Source organism: Thermobia domestica, chromosome 1 (assembly GCF_964235325.1).
Source record: "Thermobia domestica chromosome 1, izTheDome1.hap1.1, whole genome shotgun sequence".
Classification (NCBI taxonomy): domain Eukaryota; kingdom Metazoa; phylum Arthropoda; class Insecta; order Zygentoma; family Lepismatidae; genus Thermobia; species Thermobia domestica.
Window position 1 is genome coordinate 119,067,433 of NC_137454.1, and position 20,285 is coordinate 119,087,717.

The following is a 20,285-nucleotide window of genomic DNA, read 5'->3' on the forward strand; positions in this document are numbered from 1 at the left end:
TCCCGTCGCACTGTTTTCAATGAAACCGGGTTCTGTAGGCCGGAATTGAGTTCAGACGTAATTTTCATTGCAGTGGTCTTCTTTTTAGCTGCTACAATCCTTTTTAATGCCCCGCGGTCCCTATCTGACAGGATTGTCTTTCGACCACTGTTGTGCTTTGCAGACGTAGTTTGCCCATGAATTGTGTATGCCCTCGTGACATTGGATACAGTGCCTTTCGATGCCTACAGAACCTCCACAATGTTCGCCACTGTTGCCACTGAAGCTCCAATCAGACGGGCACGGGCACCAATGATCATGCCTCTTTGGAAGTCTGTCAGGTCGCCCATTTTACCGCACCACTTTCACACCACGACACTTACAGGTGAACTGTTTACTGCTGACGGAAGAGGAAGGTTCACATGACACATTGAAAACAAAAAACGATCGGTAACCGCAACTCGTGTTGTACAGTACAGGACCAAACTTACGTGTCCTGTATGAAGTGTTTTTAAATTTTTTGTCTATCCCCTGTATATATATATATATATATATATATATATATATATATATATATATATATATATATATAATATTTTTATTTTTTCCTGAGAAAATTCAGAAGGACTCCGAGAAATTCTTTATGGACAATATCTTGAAGATGATTTCATAAATGTTTTACTAACAATCCTAAAATATAGCATACGTCATTTTTCCTGAAAAATTTCCATATGGCATAGTTTATTGTTGGGACTTTTCTTTCTTTCTTCGAAAGATATTCTCAAAAATGACTTAGATCGACTTTTTGCATATTTCACAAATGAACAGTTCATTTTTAACTACAGTAAGGAATGATTTAGTTTAGTGTAAGAAATGAGTGCTGCGAAGTTTATTACGAAAGTATATGTTCGTTGACAAAATATGTTCTTCCATTGTAGAATGTTATGGAAAGTACCTTTGAAATAATCAAACTCATGTTTTACACTAAAATTTCCGGAACAGGTGGTTCCGTATATGAAAAAGTAATGTTCCATCATGAAGAGCACCTCGCGAGTGCTTTGCATATTAGTGTACAATATGACCATTCTATTGAAGCATAAACTTTATACACCATCCTCTGTCGTCTCGGCGATGTCTATGAAGTACAATGTGTGGAGAGGTAATATATTTATTACTGGTCTTGTGAAGAAGAAAATCAAATACATATTTCGCTGCAAGTAGAGGAGCAGAGTATTTGCATGGGAAGTATAAGAATCAGCACATTTAAAAATACAATGAATAAACGTAATAAAAGAGTGTTTAAAAATTACATAAACAGTAAATGATAAGTTTTCAAAAGACTATACAAAACTCGTAGGCACGTATCAAATATATGCTTGATTCTTAAGTGTGATTCCTTGTATGCTTCAGTATTTGTAACAATTGTAGTTACTGACTGAATTTTAAAGCATTGTCATTGGTGTAGAAAATGACTTTTCCGTTTTATTATTGTGCCGGAGTAATACCTTGACGAGCTAGCCGCACTAGAATACCTCTTCTCGTGAGATCAGCGAAGTCAAGCAGTACCAGATCTGGTGGTCAGAGGAAAGATGATGACAGATGATGACTCACCAGATGGTGTTGGCATTGTTGTGTCCACCCAACATCGTGAGAACAAGTGGAGAGCTACTTGAAAGAAGTAAGTGCCGAACTCCGATCTAGAATAGAGCATTAACGGCGAGAGAAGCCGATATGCTGACCACACATTCCCCAAAGGCATGAGTGTCACAAACCGTGTGGTCAGCTCTGTCTATCTCTGGCTGTCTAAGGACCGATGCACCCGGAGCTTTTACTTTAAAGAGTAGATTGCGAGAGAGAAGGATTCAATATGTGATGCATAATACATGGGTGTGTTTGCAAACATGAAAGATGTTCGGCATACTATAAGCCGAAATTAAAAAAGATCTAACATACTGGTTCATGTTGTTCCTCTCTTTTACGAGGAAAGAAGCCTTCTGTTATTCCAAAGATTACATACGCGAACTATAATATTTTTGCGTACTAGATCGGTCTTAGTTGAAGCGCCCGTTTCATGCGTAATAAAGTAGTCAGTATTCTCACTCGTCTGTCTCACAGTTAATGCTAAGAACCTTATTCGTACTTTATTTGTATTAGTGGGTTTAACCATCTAAACTACTAAAGGCAGAAGAATAGTATAATTTTAAATGTAGTCTTACGGTGTTAGTAATGAAAGAAAAACTACGCTTACATTGTATGTGGCCAAAGGAAAGCCTTAGTCAAGATTATAGACTTAGTATTCCGCTCCGAGATAAGTAGTAGGGTAACCGCTTGTCGACGTAAGATGGCTAAAGTCCTTGTATCCTATATAAGGATAACAAAATTTGCCAATTAACTTAAAGACTGATATTATCCTTATAATGAATATATTTTATGTAAGAACACTTATTTTATTGACATTATTCAGGTATTGAGTTTGATGATTGTACGTTTGTTTGAATAATGTATTGATTGTTTTCAGTTTTCACAATTGAAACATTGTTATAATACATACTTTTTTTTTTTCTTTCTTTCTTCAGAAAATCCGAGTTGCCGCCCTTCAATGTTTGTGGTATTGTTCCGCTTTCCCAACACATCTGTTGTTGCCGTTTAAGAATGAGGTAAAGATTTGGAATTTTGTTTATGTGATATAAATATTTCATAAGTTGGAATTATAAGAAAATTGCATAGAAAACCTATAACGTAAATTTCCATATAACGAAAATGATCTTAGAAAAACTCAGAAAAAAAAAAAAACAGTAATAAGCGTTATCTTCAAAACTTTTATTTATTGATTAGGTAGTAGTTTGTAGTGGTTAGATCGCTGTAGAATAGTGGAAGCTTTTTACTTCTTTTCCCTAGTCATACAGTGAATTAAGAAAATAATGAAATAGTACAACATTTAACTAAAAGACTTCATCTCTTAGTATCAGGCTTGAGATATCGATATTAATGCATCTGCTTGAGATATTTGATACACTTACGAAAGAAAGTATGTGCGATCACTTTATCAAGCCCTCTTGCTATTTTAGGAAGAAATACAGATGGAAGGATAACAAAGCTTGTTCTTTCAGGAGCTGTGCGCTACATAAATTGCTTTTTACAGAAAGCGCCAAAATACCAGTCTTGTAGCTTAATCTGAACATTTTGGGACTGTTCACTGTATGAAACTAACTCTCTGGAGTAGCACTATTTGAAAATAAGATTTTGTATGTGGGACTGTCTACTTTATGAGTAAAAAATCATTGGCTTTTCTCTCCGCCTTGGAAAAAGGATTACGGTTTCCGAAATGCATCTGTGGTAGAAAACATGGGACGAGCAAAGACCATTCTTTTTATTCATAAAGTAGACAGTCCCACATACAAAAATCGACTTTCAAATAGTGCAACTACTTCAGAGAGTTACTCTCTCATACAGTATTTAAGTTACTATCCCAAAATGTTCAGATGACTACCGTTTGTTGAGTGCTGTATTCGCTATTACTCCAAATTATCACTTGTATTGATGAAAGAAATTTCTCTGGAGAACTTCCAGCGGGATCATCCTCCGTTTCTCTTGACAGGCTTTTTCTAAGTCCGCAGGATACTGATGCAATAAGAAGTCTGAATTTCGGCTTGATTTTTTAGAAATGGCACAAAGAGAACTGAAAATTACGAAAAAAAAAAAAAAAAAAGAATGAACTAGTATCATAAAGAAATATGTCAGATTTTCAATATTTTTTCAGAATTTTTGTGCATGGTACATGTATGTTATGTTCGTGTCTTCAAATTATAAATACGACGTAAAAGAAAAGTAAGGAAAGCATTGCCGAACGAAATACATGTCTCAAAATGGAAGTCTACAAAGATTAATAAAAATTCGGTTAAGAATAAACTTGCCCGATTTTTCTTCGTATTTCCCATCAAATTTCCCAATATTAACTGTATTACAATATACATTGTTGAAAAAATGATAGAGCAGGCTTACAAATGATTTTTCACTTATTTCTGACTTGTATATATTGCCGAAAAATTCCTAATTATCTCCCCCCCCCAAAAAAAAAATTCCGTTTCCACGTACAGTGAAACCTGTCAACTTGGCCACCTCTCTAAGTTGGCCACCTGCTTATCTTGGCCTAGTTCGTCTTGAACCTGCATTTTCCCATAAGACATTCGTTACTTACTACTCTATAAGTTGGCCACCTGTCTATCTTGGAAGTTGGCCACACTGAAGCAATGTTTACCCTATGATGATAATGATAAATTTACCTGCGTATCTTGGCCACGAAAGATACAGTTTTGTTATTTTTCTTAACTCTTTCGAATTCCCATATGAGAGGCAGATGTTCTGTATTTGTGACTGCACACAAAGAAGCATAAATTCGCACGATTTGTTCTTGGAGGTCAATGGCCAGAACACTACCCTCATAAAAGGGTGGTGAAGGAAGATGTGAATAAGAAAAAGCACGTACAGGAATACAGGAAATGGTTGTACGTATTTGTTTACCCTGTCTATTTTGGTAAAACCATTAGCTATATCGGCTCCTTTCATCAGTGGGAAGCTTTAGTAATTTCGGAAAATTCTCAAGGTTAAAGCTCAATTGTCATTTAATGGCACCTGACTGCATGTCTAAAGGTAGCGGAGGTTTTGAGATATGAATTCCCTCAAGATTTTCTCAAAACATCTTTTGCTCCGAAGGAAACACTTCTATGCCATTAACAAGAGGTAGTTAACTACAATATTAGAATGTGCATATCTGCCAAAAAGAATAAAGCAAATATGTCTAGAATGAACCACCATTCAGTAACAACTGAAAAGAAGTCATATAAATTGCATATGAATTTCTCAATTTATAAATTAGCTTTTCTTGTTTTCTATCTGAATAACTCAGTGTGCTATAATATCAATTTCAATAAACTGCGTACATACACTTTTATTTCATGGTTGTTTGTGTTATTGTGTTTTCAATCCGAATAATCTAATGTACCAGACTAGTTTTCAGGAAGAGAAAGGTATGCATATATAATAAACATATCATCAAGAGCGCCGATCCTGCGGGACCCGAGGGGGGCCCCCAAAGCTCATGTGGCCCCTATTTTATTTATGAGTATGCAATATTTGGTATAATTTGAATGCAATTTGTCTTAAAATCTTCATATATATATACCTTCTGCATCTGAATGCCCCCCCCCCCCCGAAATTTACAGAGAAATCGGTGCTCTCGCATACTATAGTAATATTTTCTAGTACTTATATTTTTATGATTACTCTATATACATTATTTATAAGTAGCTGTCGTGCCACTGCTTATTAAAATTTTACAATTAAGTAATACTAGAAATCCTATTCTAAAAATACACAAATTACACTTATTTTCTGTAAGTTGGCCACCTGTCTAAGTTGGCCACTTTTCGATGGAACTGATGGTGGCCAACATAGACAGGTTTCACTGTATAAGTTTAAAGGAACTGACAGGTCAGTGTGTCTCGATTTTCTGTTTTAGAAAAGTTGGTTTTGAGTTTAGTAACCCTTTCAGCAGTGAGGCTATATCAGACGGGACTTACTGGTTAACGTGAAATCCGAACTACATGAGCTCCCGCCGGGAATCGAACCTGGGACTCCTATGCCAAAGGCCCGTACGCTAACCGCTTAGCCACGAAGAAGCTATTTTAGAAAAGTAGTAATAGTAAAAATAGAAAATGTAATATGCAATAGTATTAAATGAATCGAGAAAATCAGTAACTATCTACGAAGTACGTACTAAAATTACATGCTGTTGTCCCATTTGTATCAAGTCTTAAGTAATTTGTCATAGCTTTTCTGTTTTCAATATAATCCTGTACTTGTGCCTACTGTTTACCCAACTACCAAAGGCGCCTAAGAATTTTTTGTTTGGAAGAGGGAACAGGGGTTAGAGACCAGAAAATGGCATCTCCGAGGGCATTGGACACAGAGCATCTGTTCTGCAGTAAATCGTTTGTTTTTGACAAGAGCAAGACTTGGTGAAAAAGATGCGTGAAGACACACTTCACTATTCTCCGATAAACAATGTATGTCAATGCCGTATCGTTGAAGCGATGCATTCTCCCAATCGAGACAAAACCTGCTGTGGTAAGTTTCGCAGTATTGCTGTACTACAGGAAATAATCGTTTACCCAAAATTTAAATAACTTATTAACTATTAATAATTCGTTCCGTTGAGCATCCAAAATTAGTTTTCTCCTCATTCGGAAGCACCAGGCAAATCATCTTGATTTTAGGCAAAGAAGAGTGTTTCCACTGTTTGGACTGCCATTTTGTTTCTACTTTGAATTGGGATATGAACAGAGCCGTAGCTAAGGGGGGGCCAGTGGGGCGCCCGCCCCGGGCGCTGAGAGCAAGGGGGCGCCGAACGAGCAAGGAGAAAGAAAAAGTGGTGTTGGACATGAGTAAAATACGAGTCGCCCCCAGAAAGTATTGGCGCCCTATTAGATCAATATTGCTGTCGGTTATCAATGAAATACGCAGATTTCTTAAAAAATTTTCTTGCTCGCTTCGCTCGCAATCCAAGAGTTTAAATAAGTCACAACAAGTTTTTACTTATTACTTAAAGAGTTTATTATAGACGATTTCTTAATGACATGTGGTATACAATGTCCCGAGTAATGACTTATAGTGTATGCAGGATAGTGGCGTATTTACGATTTTGTTTCGGGAGGGGCTTTGCTAACTTTCGGGGAGGGGGAGGCTTTGCCTGAAAATGTGAAAATTCTGCAAGATATTTCATATACTTTACTATAGTAAGTAAGATTTCGGGGGGGGGTTAAGCCCCGAAGCCCCCTTAAACACGCCACTGATGCAGGAGCATTTTAAAAATCAGAAACGATCAAAGTCGGCGTTTTAACAGTGATGAGTTTGCTTAGTTCAAAACGCTTTTTTTATCTACCCAATCGGATTAATCACGACGCACAGTGGGGCCAAAGCACTGAATTCTTGGCAAAAATAAGAATTCGCAATATGAAGCAGAACATTGAAAGAAAACAAATTAATTTGGTGTGTGCAGTGGCTACAATAATGTTATTTGGACATTATTTCATCAAAAGCATAGAGTTTTACATCATAAAATGAAATAGGTCTATTCCTTATATTCGCGCCTAAATTATATAACAGATTATGTGATTGGCATAAAGAAACGCGTGGGCAAAATGCTTTCATTTGGCAATTTATGATTGGCTTATATTCTTACGCATGAAAGGAAAAAGTGTACTTATTCATTTTACAACTGAAGAGTAATAAAATTGAAGAAAAGTTCTTGCTTCTCAAAATTATTTCAAAGTTGTGGAGGATTCGTTATGACAATGAAGATGCAAGGACGCTTCAATACATAAAAATTATCTCATCAGAAGTTCTCGATATGAATATATTATCAGATATATTAAACATATTATGATTTACAAGCATCAGTAACTTGTTCAGTTTGTTTTATATATTGCATCGTGCATTACTTGAGCTCATTTCAGGGCTTGATTGGAACATTCTCAGCTGGAGCGAGCGGAGGCTCATTACAGTTGATTCCAATGTCACTTCTGTGCACGCATCACAAAAAACACAATACTAAATTGATCAACACCATTTTTAATATGCTTCTGCGTTATGGTCCATAGATTGTTTAGCATTGGCGTTTCAAAATGTCACAGATTTGACTAGAGTTTAGTTCTGTTGGTGAATGCCAGAGAAGTATGACTAGATGTTGGAAACAAGATGGGTCCTGGAGGCGAAACCCCCAACGAGGTCTGGGGGCAAAATTCTCAGAATCGACCTATATTCAACTTCGTCACTGCTTGCATAGGGATCACACGTCTAATAATCTAACACTTACTCTCACATTCATCCCAGCTAAATTCAAAAGCAGCATTGCATCCAGAATGCGGTTTTCTTCAAACATTTTCATGTGCTATACTTCCCAAAAGTGCGAATATGTGCAGGTTTTCTCTTTGCATACAGTAAGAACTATGTTTCCGCTACGACATATTAAAAAATCACAGACTTATTATGCCATATTTTCTACTAAAAAGTCATCCTATCGTTTGACCATAGTTTATATGCTTTCAGTATCACAGCATTTTCCAAACATGATATTAAGTAGGAGATTACCATAGGGATATGATAATGATATTAGCATCATTGCAAATATGACTATTGACTACACATCACATCAACATTCTAAATATACAAAACGATACATACATGTCGGTCGTGTCACCATGTTTACCAGCCACTGAATATCTACACGCAATGTAGGAATAGTAGCATTCAAAGTCAATTTCCTATCTTCTGTCGCTAAGCAGCGCCTCTCCGGCTTCGGCGGATAACCACATATACACGTCCCATGAGTTCATTGTAAACTGCTATCACTTCTTTTCCTACACACTATCTTATGTGTACACTATTAAGCTTTTATTAGAACAAATCATATCGAGTCAATCTTTTACTTCATTTTTCGAGTTTTTGCTCAGAATTGCCGCGTTTGGACCCACTTTGGTGCGACGGTGAGAATGAAGGTATGAAAGTGAGAAGAGTGAAGGGACATTCAAGATGCTGTTTGCGTGGAGTATTAAAAATAAAGGTAAACAAGGGGAACAATAACATTTTCGAACTTTAAGCAGTTGTAGAATAGGGGCTTAAGGGATCAGAACTTAGTCCAACGAAGTTCGACTTTTTCAGACACTAGTCACTACCTATGATTTATTTTAAAATTCCATTGACATATCAAATGCTTCCAATTTGGAGGAATTTATTGGGGTCATTTTTTCATCAACTTTTTGTATGGCCAGCATATTATTTTGTGCATACGTGTCTAGTTGTGTGATGTTTTTATCTATCTACATACACACATTCTTTATATATGTACGTGTTAGTGTATTTTAATATGTCAATTAATAATAAGTACCTTAAATTCGGAACTTTCATTCATTAAGAAATTAAGTACTAAATAATTACTTTAATTTCAGGTATATGTAGTAGTCAAATATACACAGGGTTTTCATAAAGTCTGGACTAATTTAATTTGCTTATAATTTTCTCATATGAATCAAATAAAGTGCTAACGGTAGCGAAAGGATTAAATTTTTACCTGTAATCTGCACCAGCTCAGTTCATTCACCGCCACACCTCCAACTGGGCACCATTTACGTCCACATATTACGGTACATTTACGTCCGGTACATTTACGTCCACACATTGATACGGTAAAAAAAAATAGTCATCTCAGAGGAGTTTTTCATTTATTTATTTCTTTAATGACACACACACCAATACAGCTTACAACTTACTTTTAACAGTCAACATTGAAACAACAATGAAAACAACAATGGATGGAATTTGGTAAGAAACTGACCCTTGCTCTCCCTCTCCCTCTCTCAACGTGTTCAGAGTTGCCGCTTATCTAACAGTGTTGCCAACTAAAAATTTAATCCTTCCGCTACCGTTTGCATTTTATTTGATTTCATTATGAGCATTTTTATAAAATTATAAGCAAATTAAATCCGTCCAGACTTTATGAAAACCCTGTATTTTGGATTTTAAGTACAAACATTGAACATATTCTTCACCTATATCGATCAGTATTTAGAAATTCACAAAGAAGGCTCCTTCTGAATTTCCATTACATTTCACAAAATATTTTTTACCGTAAAAAGATCGAAATTAAAATTCTATTGATGTCGTCACATACAGAATAAAATTAAATAGTTTACAATTATTACTGGGAATTAATACTGTCACTCATTTCGAACAATTAAAAGAGCATAGTCTAAATGTATTGAAATTTCATTTCTTATCGTTAGTACGAAGCATTGTAAATAGTAGTAACTTTCGATAACTGTTCTCCTAGTGAATTTGTATACAACCAAAGGTAGTTTTAACAAGTTTAACAAAAAAGTCCAAAATAACACTCTTGAAAACAGCTCTTATTTGAAAAAGGTACATAATGATCGCGTTTGGTTCTTGCAATGGTCTTTCCAAGAAGATTAATAAAAATTCAACATAGCATAACAACAAAAAGCTGTTTTGCTTATATATATATATATATATATATATATATATATATATATATATATAATGATAGGTAAGTTGAGTGTAGGGGGCGCCGAATTCTGCTTCGCCCCGGGCGCCGAAATCTCTAGCTACGGCTCTGGATATGAACGCTTCATCCATTATAATAATAGAATCGAACAATTGCCCATTGATTTTACAGTTCCATCTCAGGTTACTGTCTTTTTTTCATCCATCTTGTGAAAGGATCCTTCGAGAATTGACCTTAGACAACTGCAAGATGATGTCATAATGCTTTTGACAGTAGCATGAAAGAATCCTATGAGGTTGCAGATACTTGTAACAATACGCTTCCTCTCGATGACCAAGATCTCAACACAAGCAGTGTGTTTTCTGCAACAGTGGCGCAAATTAGGCGTCCAGATCTTGACAAATATAAAATGGATTCAGTCACGTCTTATCAGTGGATTCACAAATATCCCTCAACTGATAGTGAATATTCACAGTTTTTTCACTAGTAACATTTGTTAAAACTAACACCAAGCTCTCACGCCCCGACTTGAAAATTGAACACAAACCTTTGCTACTTGACATCTTAATATATTGAGATTTTCGAAACGAAAGAAACACCCAAATATTAATATTTGTCAGTGTAAAGTAATATCCGTCCCTTAGACAGACAAAATATATTTTCTTTACAGTAATATCCGCTTGCGAGACGGCGTGAAACGACATTATACACTTCGAAGTTTGTAACAATGAGCTAGATATGCGACCATCTGCACAAAACAGCACAATCAACCCACAACTGAAGCATAGGTGAAATATCAATTCATAGCGCAAAATGCGTAGACTTCATTTCAGACGAACTCACAGAAAGTTATTACAGATACAAAGTTCAAGTTTGACACATTTATAGGTTAAAATTATACAGTTAATTCGCACACATGCAGTAATATTTATTTACTTCAACTAGAGCAGACGACACACAATCTTGATACTCATCTCGTGCATAGTATAAGTTAAGAAAGTGTAATCACAGTATTGCGCGCGGTGATGATATTTAATGAGAAAAGCAAAAAGGCTAATACTCAATGCAAAAGATATATCGTAGGGTTTTCTATACAAATTACTTGTTACATGTAGAAGAAAAGTCTACTATATATCTTTTCCGGTGAGTATTAGCCGTTTTGCTTTTCTCATTAACTTATTCAATAATGTTGACTATCACATATATTTGTGTATTTATTCCCGTGTTAAATAAATAGTTTTTGTTTCCAGGTAATCAGAGGTTTAACTTCGTGCTTAGATGACAAGAAAAGAGTGGTTCGTCGTGAAGCCGTGAATGCAAGAAGCCGATGGTTTTTGATTGGTGCACCTGGAGAGCCTGATAACAGATGATCTATGTTGAACAATAACTACAGTGATCTATATTGTTGAGCATTTCCTTTTTATTGTTAGTAATACATGTGAATATGTACAGATTTACAGAGAATATAAAATGTGGAATTTTTTTTGTCATTCATTTTGTTTCATTTATGAAGAGTTACAGCAAAATATCGGAAACAGATATGTAGAAAAAGCAGCATTTTACTGATCCATTTTCCATAACATAACAAGTCATTTCCGATCTAAATTATTTTCAATGCTTATTATTGTCTACTCTATATACCTTAAAGTTTTAACTCCACTAACCGATGGGTAGCAGTGGTAATGGAAGAATAGTAGATAATCTTTACACCTTAAGGCTGATTTGTTCGTCACTTGGCTCGTAGACTGTCTGTACTCGGAAAAGAGCTTTTCAGAAGAAAAAATAAAATAAAAAAGCTTGCTGTTTTTCTGAGCTGCCAACATTTGAATTTTATGCCAGTGGATGTTATTGTGGTTTCATTCACAACTTTTTAACAATTCAATTATTGTCATACAACTATTAAATTATATTATTGCTAAAATGATTTCAATTTAGAAACTAGCTTAGAATTCTTATCGAACACTGTGACATGGCCTGTCAAATCTTGCAGAACTTTTCGCAACAAACAAACAAACAAAAACTTCTATAGGGTGTACAGCAACGTCGAATAATATATGTGTACTAAGGTAGATATCTGCAAGGATCAAACGACTCAAAAATGGTTCTGATTTTATTCAATACTGCTGAGGAGAAGGTTCCAAATGTTACTTTTTTAAAAATAAATTGAAAGATAAAATGAAAAATAAATAAATTAAAAAATAAGTTTATTTTTTAAAAATAAATACTAGTTTAAAACAATTGAAAGAATATCTGTGTATTTTTCTTAGTTCAAAATGTAGAAATTAAAGACTTCCTCTGTGTAATCCGTATTATCATACAAGAACATCTCAGCCTGTTCGCGCTAATGGTAATTCCTGATAGTTCACAGTCGTCCTAATAGATGTCCCTATCTTCGCTGCCTCTCTACCTTATGCAATATATAGTGCTAGGGCGCAGGCAATTTGAAGACTTAACTACAACCTAAAAACTGCATTGTTTCAAGTCAATTATTTTAAAATACGACAAAGCACGATTTTAACCTATAGTGTTAGCATGTTGATGGTCAACAGCTAGTTTCTAGTAAGTACAAAACACTATTCAGGAAACTCATGAACACTTTGAGGTGGCCTTTATTCTTTCTTAGTTCTTCATATAAGTCTCGTTATAATTGATTTGAAGACGTATTCTCTGACAGTACGTATTCTCTGACATTTTCTGATGGTTTACCGAGAACACAAGCTACATCACTAAACAGTATTGTCTAAATACTAAATAATTACGCAGAAAAGTTACATTATACTGTTTATTTTTCAAAATGTTTTGAAAAACAATATATATATAAATAACAATACTCATAGAATCTTTACGTAAGGAAGCAAAGGGTGAACTTATAACAAAGTCTAGAAAGAACATATTTCCCCTTAAAAAGAGCAGAAACTACGACTCTTGTATGATCTCTGTAATAGCACTCTATACCTCTACCACATTCCAGTTTTGCCTTTCACTAGTCATTCTTTATGTTGTTAATATGAAACGTAAGTTTTAAAGCACAATCGTTTTGGAAACCCGAGAATACTCACACTTAGAAGATGAAACATTCAATTAACAGAGACGTAAGAGTTTTTCAGTTTGTATGTCGGTGTTTAAATTCGGTTATGGGACTCAAATGTAAGTTTCCTGGAAATTCAACTGATATTGTGGAAAATATTAATTACAGGCTCTATTATCTCAAGACTGCGATGCTGGTCCTGATAATGTGACCATGAAGGCTAGTGCAAAATTTGAATCGGATTTCTCTTTTAGTGTGGGGGCATTCATAGAGGAAATCATGTTGTGCAGGCATTTCTGGATGAACGGAGAAGACAAAGTGGCAACTCAAAACATGCGCAAAGATTTGCTTGCGTCAACTTTTTTCAGTAACATCATTATTGGCATTGCTTTGAGATGGATTTTTCTATATTCTTAGTGCTTAAAGTGAGCTTGGATATGAGAAAATGAGCCTATTCAGATTTGAAAGATTGATGCGCAAAAGAATCTGTTGCATCATTTATTGTTTAAAGAAAAGTATAGGATTTCAATTCCATAGTGGTAAAGTTTAGATTGTCATCGTGTATTGTACTGTATGTGCATATGAAATCGGCAGAAAGTTGCATATTACTCGAAATTCGCAATTTAAATTATGCCCTTTTTGATTTTTGAGTCGTAATATCAGAATTGAAAATTTTAAAATAAATTATCAAGTGTACTGCAGTACATGTGTAACAATTTTGAGATTACAGCTCCACGCCAAGAGAATTATTTGTTAAGTGGAGCATAACATCCGTAGAAGAAATATGCGCAGAGTATATAATATAATACAATGTGTGATTCGTTTCCTTCCGAGCAAATTGAAATTGTTATCTGTCTACCAGCGATCATGCTCGATGTGGTGGTCAGGTACGGACCACTGCACGATGCCGCATTTTCTACTGTAGCAGGCTTCGTTGTAGCTGTACCAGATGTATATGGGCCCAGGCTTGTAGGCTTACAAGAAGAAGGCTTGTAGGGATTTACTGTACAAACTCGACGTGATGAAAGGCACCATTTGAGAAATTTAAAACCACAGTAATCTATGGGGCTAGCATATGGACTCTAATTGGAGTATCCTCGGGCGAAATAGCATGAATACCAGTTATAGTTGGCATGCGTCAGTGACGTTTTGGCCGTGTCACTTGAAGCGTAGTGCAGTTCTACACGATGGGTGTCGACGCCATACTGCATAAACTGGGAATAGGATATGTTCTTGGTAGTAAGCAGCATTGATTTTGAAGGGTTTTTTTTTTTTTTTTTCGACTTTACAAATCTTGAATTTCCCTTTATAGCAAAAACTAGTAACAATCATACCAGTATGGCAAGTCTTCCGAGAAAGTTTCTTTGGATTGACGACAAAGTTACATCAGTCTTTTTCAGGAACACTTCTGTAAGTGATGGCCCGAACATTTCCAGAATCACTTAGGTAAACCATGCTTCGTCCATTGTTACAGCAAATTTTCAGCGGTCAATATCTAGGTGGCGCTCGTACAGTCTTCTGGCCTAGGGCAGATTTTCATGCAAGCGTCCATTGCTTGCGATTTCTGTGTATAGCCAATAAAGTTTCTTACATGTAGAACCGTACTTAAACAACTTTGTCAGTTGGCTATTCGGCCACATCGCAAGCAAAGAACGCAAGGGACGCTTGTGTGAAAATCCGCCTGTTTACTCTCGCTCCGAAATATTTCGTGGTCTTAATGCATGGACACTTGCCTGACGGACAGTTTACAGCGTTAATTTGTGATAGAACGCACAATTTACTGTTGATTGGGCTATATGTAATCGTTTGGCCACAACACGTTGTAGTACTAGATTCTCACAGGCCTCCATATCCCGGATCTTTTTAGCGTTTAATTATATCACTAACAGTGCCCTCCTACCACAAAGCCCATTGTTCCGGCACTATACTATGCGGGAAATCCTAAAGTTTGCGTGGGAAAGAGACATGAGCCCAAGGGCAATATGACATGTTTTGGGGGGAAGGGGTCATATTGCCCACTACAACACATTTAGAGCTACACAACAGTTGAGAGACTATTACATATGTACATTAGTTTTGTTATTGTGTGAAATCCGTTTTGAAAGGTGTCGCTGTCTGCAAGTTGTTCGGATGGAAATCATCGACCTGTGTAATTATCAATAATTTGGGAGAGAGTTATACATAGGGCAAGGAGATGGAAACACCATATAAGACGGATCTTTAGAAGATTGGTGATTATAACTAAAAGCTGAAATTTACGGAAGAAAAAATGCTATGGAGTTATTCCTAAATCGTTGACAAGGGCGGACTCCGGCAGTGCTCGAGCACCCTCACAGAAATTAAGAAACGAGAATAGAAAAGAATAAAATAAAGCAACGTGTTCATAAGCTAGAAGTGAAAAATAAATTGAACCTAGAAACTGGATAATATTTCATGAAATAATCGACTATTCGATGGAACAATTTCTTTGAGTGAGATGAGAATTAGAAATTCCTCCAAGACTAGTTATTGAGCTAAAGACAAGTTAATCTCAATTTGCTGCATTGTATACATTATGATTATAGAACAACGTACATTTAACTTTTTTTCTATTTAACTAACGTCATTTGCTTTCTTTTCTATCAAAATCTGTAAATCCAAAGGTTAGTGTTCAGAATTGGAGTAACGAGAACTAACACAGGGAGTGGAAATGTAGACCCTTCGTGGTTACCCCCATCAAGCAGCAGACCGTTATCGTTGGAAAGAGGGTGGGCTGAGAGGGCAGCTTCATCGCTCATTTGATCTCTTTCATCTGCATGTCCTTTGCCTCCCTCTCTGTTATGTTATAAGAAAGAAGTCAAGTAAACTGCTTCGAACTCAGTCACTGATTCTTACCTTCATCTACCGGAATTTGTAAAAGCTGGATACTATCGTTTCTGTATTCTAGTCCTCGCTGCTTTAAGTGCCTCTTCGGGCACAGTAACATATCGTGTAACATACCATCTGCTCTTTGTGCGAATTACTGCAAGGAAAGTCATGGTGCGGACTTTGGCCCCGCTTCCAAACCTTACTGTGTGAACAATCAGCTTCGTCGAAAGACTGATGTGGTCCCGCGTAGCGTACTCGAGTAGAGGTATCTGTAAACGTCTCCATTTTTGACCTTGAAAGTACTTACACTTTTGGTACATACTGTCGTTAAAGTACGGTAATGAATATTGTAATTACTCTAAGTACTCTCATTGAAGTAATAAATTGAAGTACAAAGGTTCAATTGAACTTGAATTATTACCGGTACTTTAGGAACAATTACTGACATGTAATTATGCTGTACCGGACTGTAGTTTCATTATTTTGCCTACGTAATAACGACCTACATATTTTTTGTTCACTTTTTTTTATATGCGTTCCTTTGTAGAGCATGTTAAAGTGACAGGATGAATTATTTTTTGATAAAGGTTTAAATATAAAATTAAAGGAAACGGTCGGCTGTGCTTGTACTTTATGTTGAATAATTATTGCTTGTGTACTTTGTAACATTTTGAATGTCTAAACAGAGCTTGCCCATATATAAAGTGATAAGTAAATGAATTTGTAATGAGGGTGTGACATTAGATGGATTGAATCGGCAGACTTTGTAGTGCTTTGAATTATAGCGACAAATTTAAAGAAAACAACATTAGTTACTGAAAATAAATTGTTTTGGGTTTAAATGAGAAAATAATGTTAATTTAGTTCTGGGTAGGGTGGACATTTTAATATAAAAGAAGTAATTAATAATGTAAAGAATTCACGCATGGTTCTTGAAGTGTATAATTAATGTCAACCGTTTGATTTTGAAAGACTTTTTTGAAACGGAAACGCAATCCTTTAAAGATTAATTGTTTGGGTAAACAACAGGCAAACAAAACTGCAACCCGGCAGGTTTAGGACGCGACAGGAAAATTAATTCAGAACGACAAGGGTTCTTTAAGAAAAGAGACCGCCATCTGTTTAAGTGCCCGCAGGGGAGGTTGGGTGACACAGAGGATGTAATATATGAGTCTCGGAGAGTGAGAGAAATAAAATCATTCTAGAATTTCGTAGAATCTTCTGGATTTATTTTCGTTGGTATATAAACTTTGATGCAAATCCAGTGGTTTCATTTGAAGAAATAAAAGCACGATGCGTTTGAGTTGATGAATTGTATTTTATAGAAGTTAACAGAGAAGAAGAATTTATCTGTAAGTACTGGCTTTGTTTTTTTTTCTTGTTTTATGTTTGTTTTCTTTTTTTTCATATGAGAAGGGACATTGGAAATGAAATACACGTAAACACTTGTAATTGTTGGGAGTATAAGGGGGACGGAAGTGTTCGTTTTTTTTTTATCGGGAATTGATATTGCGGATTTTCCGGCATTGAAAACCATATGACTCGGTGTATTTTTATGGAATTATAAATTAACTAATGTATAGTGTAATGTAATATGGAGGCTACAGGGATTTAATATTGGTCATTGCACTTGGATTTGAACCAGGGCTCTCCCATGTGGAAAACCGTACGCTAAATCTTTTGTTCGATGGAGTTTTTACTTATATGGCACTAAAATTGAACACAACCTGTGACGTTGCCGGGAATCGAATCAGGATCTACCGCGCCAAAAGCCAAACACAATAAACAAATAGCAAGGAATTTTGGATTGTTTGGACCTCTCCGTTAGGACGAGGCGTAGTTATTATTTTACATATTAAAAGAATAGATGCATAGACACACAGACAGATAAATTTCATAATAAATATGCGATTATTTTTTGCTCATAGAATTCTAGCATATCTTCAGAATATAAGAAGTTAGTGTTACATGAAAAGACCATTAAATGATGGGTGAAACTGATTACTTATGTAATATAGTATTAATTTTTTATTATTTTTTGTGTGTGGTATTAACATTTACAGTAGGGGAAAGGAACTGGGTAGCCTACACCTGCTTTGAATTTTGCTTGTTTTTATCTTTAGTAATATTGAACTGAACATAAGTTTGAATTTTGATGACGAATAATATTTTTATATTTGTTAGCATATGTCAGTGGTTCCCAACTTTTTTCATTTTGAGGCGCACCTGGAAAAAAAAAAGTTAACTTTGTGAAATGCAGGAGCGGAATAAAGCTTGGTATGTGATACTTTTGTAATCATTTTATGAGAAAATTTAGATTTTTCTTATCGTTCATTGAAGGTACAAATAATCGTATTTGATTTGGAGTTTAGTGTCCCTTTTTAGCACCATAGTTATGTGAGACATGGACCTACTGATTAACGTGGAATTAGAATCCTTGAGCTTCAGCAGGAAATTTATTCCCCACGCCAAAGGCGCGTACGCTAACCACTTAGCCACAAAGAAGATTTATTCGTGTTTAAAACTGTTACGTAAACTAAAATACGGTATATTCACCTCGTGATTTACAGCGGTCGTAATTTAATAGATAGGAGTTTTGTGTTGTAAATGGGAGGAGAGTATTTGAAAATGTTATTTTGCTCAAAGTCACGTTTCAGTTTCATTAATTGAATACCGGACAAGCGCCTTTTGTAGGTATAGAGCATATGTTATTTCACTTTAACGCCTTAGGCTTGCACTTCTTGGCTATGAAAGATGGGAAACTAGTTTAAAAAGTAAAACGATTACTATGGTTTATATGAAAGAAGCACCGAGAATTGAACTTGGGCCTACGTGTACGAAAAGCGCCCAAACTAGCCATTAATTTATTGGAATATATTAGACAGTATGGAGAATAAGAATTAGCACCAAGAATGTAATTTTGCGTGCGTATGTGACATACATGCTGGGACGTTTTTATTCTAACATTATCAGTGAGATTATTTTGTTTTGCTAGTATTATATATCTAGGGTTTAGGGTAAAGTAGACGGATGAAAGCGAATACTTATAAGTAATTTATGAAGGGAAGAAATAGTAGTGGTAGAGGGAAACAGACATAATGTTTCTTCGGATGAAAGGAAGACATTTCGTATGAGACATAACCATACTATTTTATTGAGGCATTAGGTCATAGATTTTTAGATCAAGAATTTTTAGATGGGGATAATGTAAAAGTAATTAGAACATGATACGGTATTAGTTAACGAAGAATTCTCTTTATTGAAATTCTGTGTATGAAATTAGTACACAGTACTAATACTGCGTACTGCAGTGTGCTAAAATGATCCGAGAATAATAAGTTGACTAATATTAATCACGATGATTGCATGGTTTAAAGGCACTTTTAAATATAGAAATCATATTTGTTTTTCGCCGAGCGACTTTGTATGAGAAGTGACTAGTAAGAGGAGATATATATGTAATAACAGGTAGTGTACGTCAGAGACAACTTGTAGTCATCTAATCAAGGTAGGTAGCGACACTTTTTTTTTGTTACGGAATATAAGAGATAAACGTTTATTCGGCAGTGCAGGCAACGACATCTAATAGTGTGATTAATGTACTTATTATTGGAACTAGCCTTATATATTGATTATAGTATTTAAGTTTATGACAAGATTTACTAGCTTTGAAATTCTGTAGGGCGTCCGCAATTTTCCTGTACACTAGCGCCGTGTTTGCCGTCAGATACGAGGCAGCTCAGATAATAACAACTATTGGCTTAACCGACCTATTAGGAATTACCGTGACTGAGTTACTGAGACGCCTTGTTGTTACAATAAGGATAGTAGTTTTAATTCGGTAACAATATCTACTGTATAAAAACAAGCAAATGAGAAATGGCTTGTTTTAAGATAGCACTGGATAAAGCACACCCTTTAATTGGCCTACACACCGTCTGCATGATGTAACTAGCTCTATTAAGAGTTAGGATGGGTTGTATTTTAGATATAACGAAAGCTTTACGCAGTATACTTGACATTTATGCTACGTAAAAATAACGTATTTTAAGTAATGTTTCATAAGTTTCTTTTTGGAAGTTTGTGATTTCTGTGACAAAAATTGCATTAGGAAGTGTGCTGCAATCTATTTTGTATTTATATAATTATTACTATAATTATATTTGCTATACTTCAAACAAAATCGAGACTTAGCCCTAATAAATGACTGCTTAATATTTTTAACAAAACATATTGCATTTAAGTTGTTTTGTTTGAAATATAATTGTGTTCTTATATTTGATATTGAGGAATTTCCGGCTGTACTATGATCGTAAGACTTCTAAGAAGGAAGTGAAGAATAGCAAGCGAAAC

General features: G+C 35.4%; 1 protein-coding gene across 1 annotated transcript in view; it reads left to right on the forward strand.

The window, feature by feature from the left end:
- Mms19 (MMS19 nucleotide excision repair protein) overlaps nt 1–11,547 on the forward strand; it is a 78,195-nt gene extending 66,648 nt beyond the window's left edge. Inside the window, exons 18-19 of the mRNA XM_081762579.1 lie at nt 2,556–2,636; nt 11,308–11,547. Of these exons, the coding sequence (XP_081618705.1) occupies nt 2,556–2,636; nt 11,308–11,427 (201 nt within the window). The 3' untranslated portion in view covers nt 11,428–11,547. The remainder of the gene's footprint in view (nt 1–2,555; nt 2,637–11,307) is intronic.
- Nucleotides 11,548–20,285: the final 8,738 nt, after the last annotated feature.